The sequence below is a fragment of the Diplotaxodon limnothrissa genome, linkage group LG23, assembly GCF_057381915.1.
Source record: "Diplotaxodon limnothrissa isolate DT_005_m linkage group LG23, D_limnothrissa_male_GT1.1, whole genome shotgun sequence".
In the NCBI taxonomy this organism is placed as follows: Eukaryota; Metazoa; Chordata; class Actinopteri; order Cichliformes; family Cichlidae; genus Diplotaxodon; species Diplotaxodon limnothrissa.
The window spans coordinates 449197-451646 of record NC_140617.1 but is presented as its reverse complement, the minus strand read 5'-3'; the positions used below and the strand labels follow the sequence as shown (position 1 = coordinate 451646).

General features: G+C 41.8%; 1 protein-coding gene across 1 annotated transcript; it reads right to left on the bottom strand.

Annotated features, from left to right (window-relative positions):
* Window positions 1–222: 222 nt before the first annotated feature.
* LOC146607133 (claudin-7-like) lies at window positions 223–1243 on the bottom strand. The gene is made up of 4 exons (XM_085348785.1): window positions 1042–1243; window positions 668–832; window positions 472–550; window positions 223–385 (listed from the first exon to the last, which is right to left on the bottom strand). The coding sequence occupies exons 1-4, from the start codon at window positions 1241–1243 to the stop codon at window positions 223–225; spliced, it is 609 nt and encodes a 202-aa protein (XP_085204911.1).
* Between the last annotated feature and the right edge of the window lie 1207 nt (window positions 1244–2450).

Sequence of the window (2450 nt, the reverse complement as noted above, 5' to 3'; positions counted from 1 at the left end):
ATGAAAGCAAATCTTATTTAAAGCTTATTATAAACGTGATGATTTTATAAGAGTGCAGGAGGACGACAGGGTCCTTCACTAACATAAATCTGTAATTACAGAAGAAATTTCAATGTTGAACCTTCACATCTTTACTGTGGGAAACAACACACGACGACCGATCCTGATGTGACCTCATTATTCAGTGAATGTAGAAAGTTTTTTCTTCTTCTTTGCTTTCAACTAGACGTAGTTGGACTTTGGATCACTGGTGGGAAGCAGACGGCTGGAGCTTATGGACACCGAGGACATGGTCGTGCATCTCCGACAGCTCAGGAAAGCACCACCAGTCAGAGTGAGCAGTCCACCGGCCCAGCTCACAAACACAGCATTACCAAACTCAGATCTGCCGGAGAGAGCAAATAAACACTAACTTAGCGCGCTGCATGTTTGCTCACAGGGTTCATGTGTGACGATATGTGTCAGCTGTACCTGATTAGAGGAGGCGAATGATAAAAGTTCTGAAGAACAACTTTGACAAACCAGGAGGTGATGATGATGGTCAATAAACCTAATCACAGACAGCACATGATATTGTCCATCACTGCAGCCCATTGTTGTGAATACATTAGTCGTCTCTCCACTCATTTAATTTTGGTTTCATGTGTTAGTTTAGATCTGAACACACCTGAGAGCATGAACATGATTCCCCCGATCATCGCTGTCACAGATTTGCTCTGCGAGGCACCGTCCATGAAGTGGGTGCACTTCATCCCCACTGTGGAGACGAGCATTGCCAGAGCAGAGAGGAAGAGGCTGAGTGGCAACGCTATCCTGGTTGCTTGAATCTCATCTAAAGGAAACAGAAGCACAAATATGGGAACGTTTGCTAAACTGTAAATGTAGATTATACATTAAATATCAGATTTAGAACATTTTTGCTTGCAAAAGCTCAACAAAAAGCTGGAAGTAATTCCACACAAACATTTTTACTTTGTCAAAAAGAGACATTTCTGACTAATTACAGCCCCTGTTGTAAGCTGGGGTGCAATCCAAACCTACCTGGCAGTTTGATAAAGGAATGGTAAATTTCACAGGTGGCTCTGTCTTGGACTCCACCACAGGACATCCATAAGCCCTCATAGGAGCGGTGCTTGCCCTGGACCAGCTTCTTCCAGTCCACCATAAAAGTGGCGGCAGCAGTGGCACCGACTCCGACCAGGGAGAGAAAAAATCCAAGCAGCTGTAATCCAGATGCGGCCATCTTATCCAGCAGAGGAGTTAACTTAATCGACGAGTCCTGAAACGTCTTTGGGAATGTCCAAATGATCTGAAATGCTGATGAGTGCCGCTGAAGTCAGTAGTCGCTCGTAGTTGCTCACAGTTATGCGTGAGCGCTGCTGCCTCCTGTTTTTAAAGTCCAAGATGCGTCACGCTCTAGATCCCTTTTTCCTCCTGCAGCCGTTGATGGGAAGAAAATGTTCCAGGAAGTCTTATCTTGCTAATTAACTAATGATGATAACATAGATTACACTGACATCCTAAGGAAAGACCGCCATAACATGTTTGAACAAATACGAAAAAGATTCCTCTTCTTTGGATGAGTCCTCCTGATGACCTCCATGAGTAGAAGTTTAATATTTAGCATTTAATATGTTTCTGCAAATCTGGCCTGATGATCAAACTGGGTCTCAAAGTGCACAGACACAAGAATGGATTTCAAGATCGGTGCAAATCTGATTTTTCTGCAGTTTCACTTTGCATCAAACATGTGCTTCAGGTGTGGCGCATGCCTAGTGCATTTAACCTGCACCTATATGAGACTGCAACAGGCTACGTGCAGGGAACTAAACTGTGAGCCCATCACACAACAATGGCCTGATTATCTAACGGGTTTCAATATGTATTTATTGGATGCATCTTTGGGTTGATGTACGATACAAAACATACTTTAAACTTTAAGCTTTGCATGATTCAAACTGTGCTGAGATCTACATTTTTAAGTATAATTTTACAGTGAATGAAGAAAATAAGCAGAGTTACTTTAAGGCAGCACATCTTACACATGCAAACATTTGTTGAATTTATTCTGTAACTTCTGTGTTGCATGCTTCAACTGATAAACTATTGCACAAGCACAATTTACAATGCACAGTACTGTACATTCTGAGTCCCACGAGATCCATTAAAGATGATCTTTGAACCAAACATTTGAACGTCAGCGTCCTCATTGTCATTTACTCTTCATTTACTTCAGCAGTTACCAAATTATCTGACCATATTTGGTTCACAAGATGCCTGTTTGTTAACATTTGCATTGCCTGTTAGATTGGATCAGGGTCCAGCCTTTCCTGAAATAAGCACAAACATTTTGCAGCAATTAAAGTTACAGATCCCATCTGAATGTGCCACTTAACTTATTTATTATTCTTTTTTTCTTTCCAGCATTGTTAAGTTTGACTCGCAAGGTC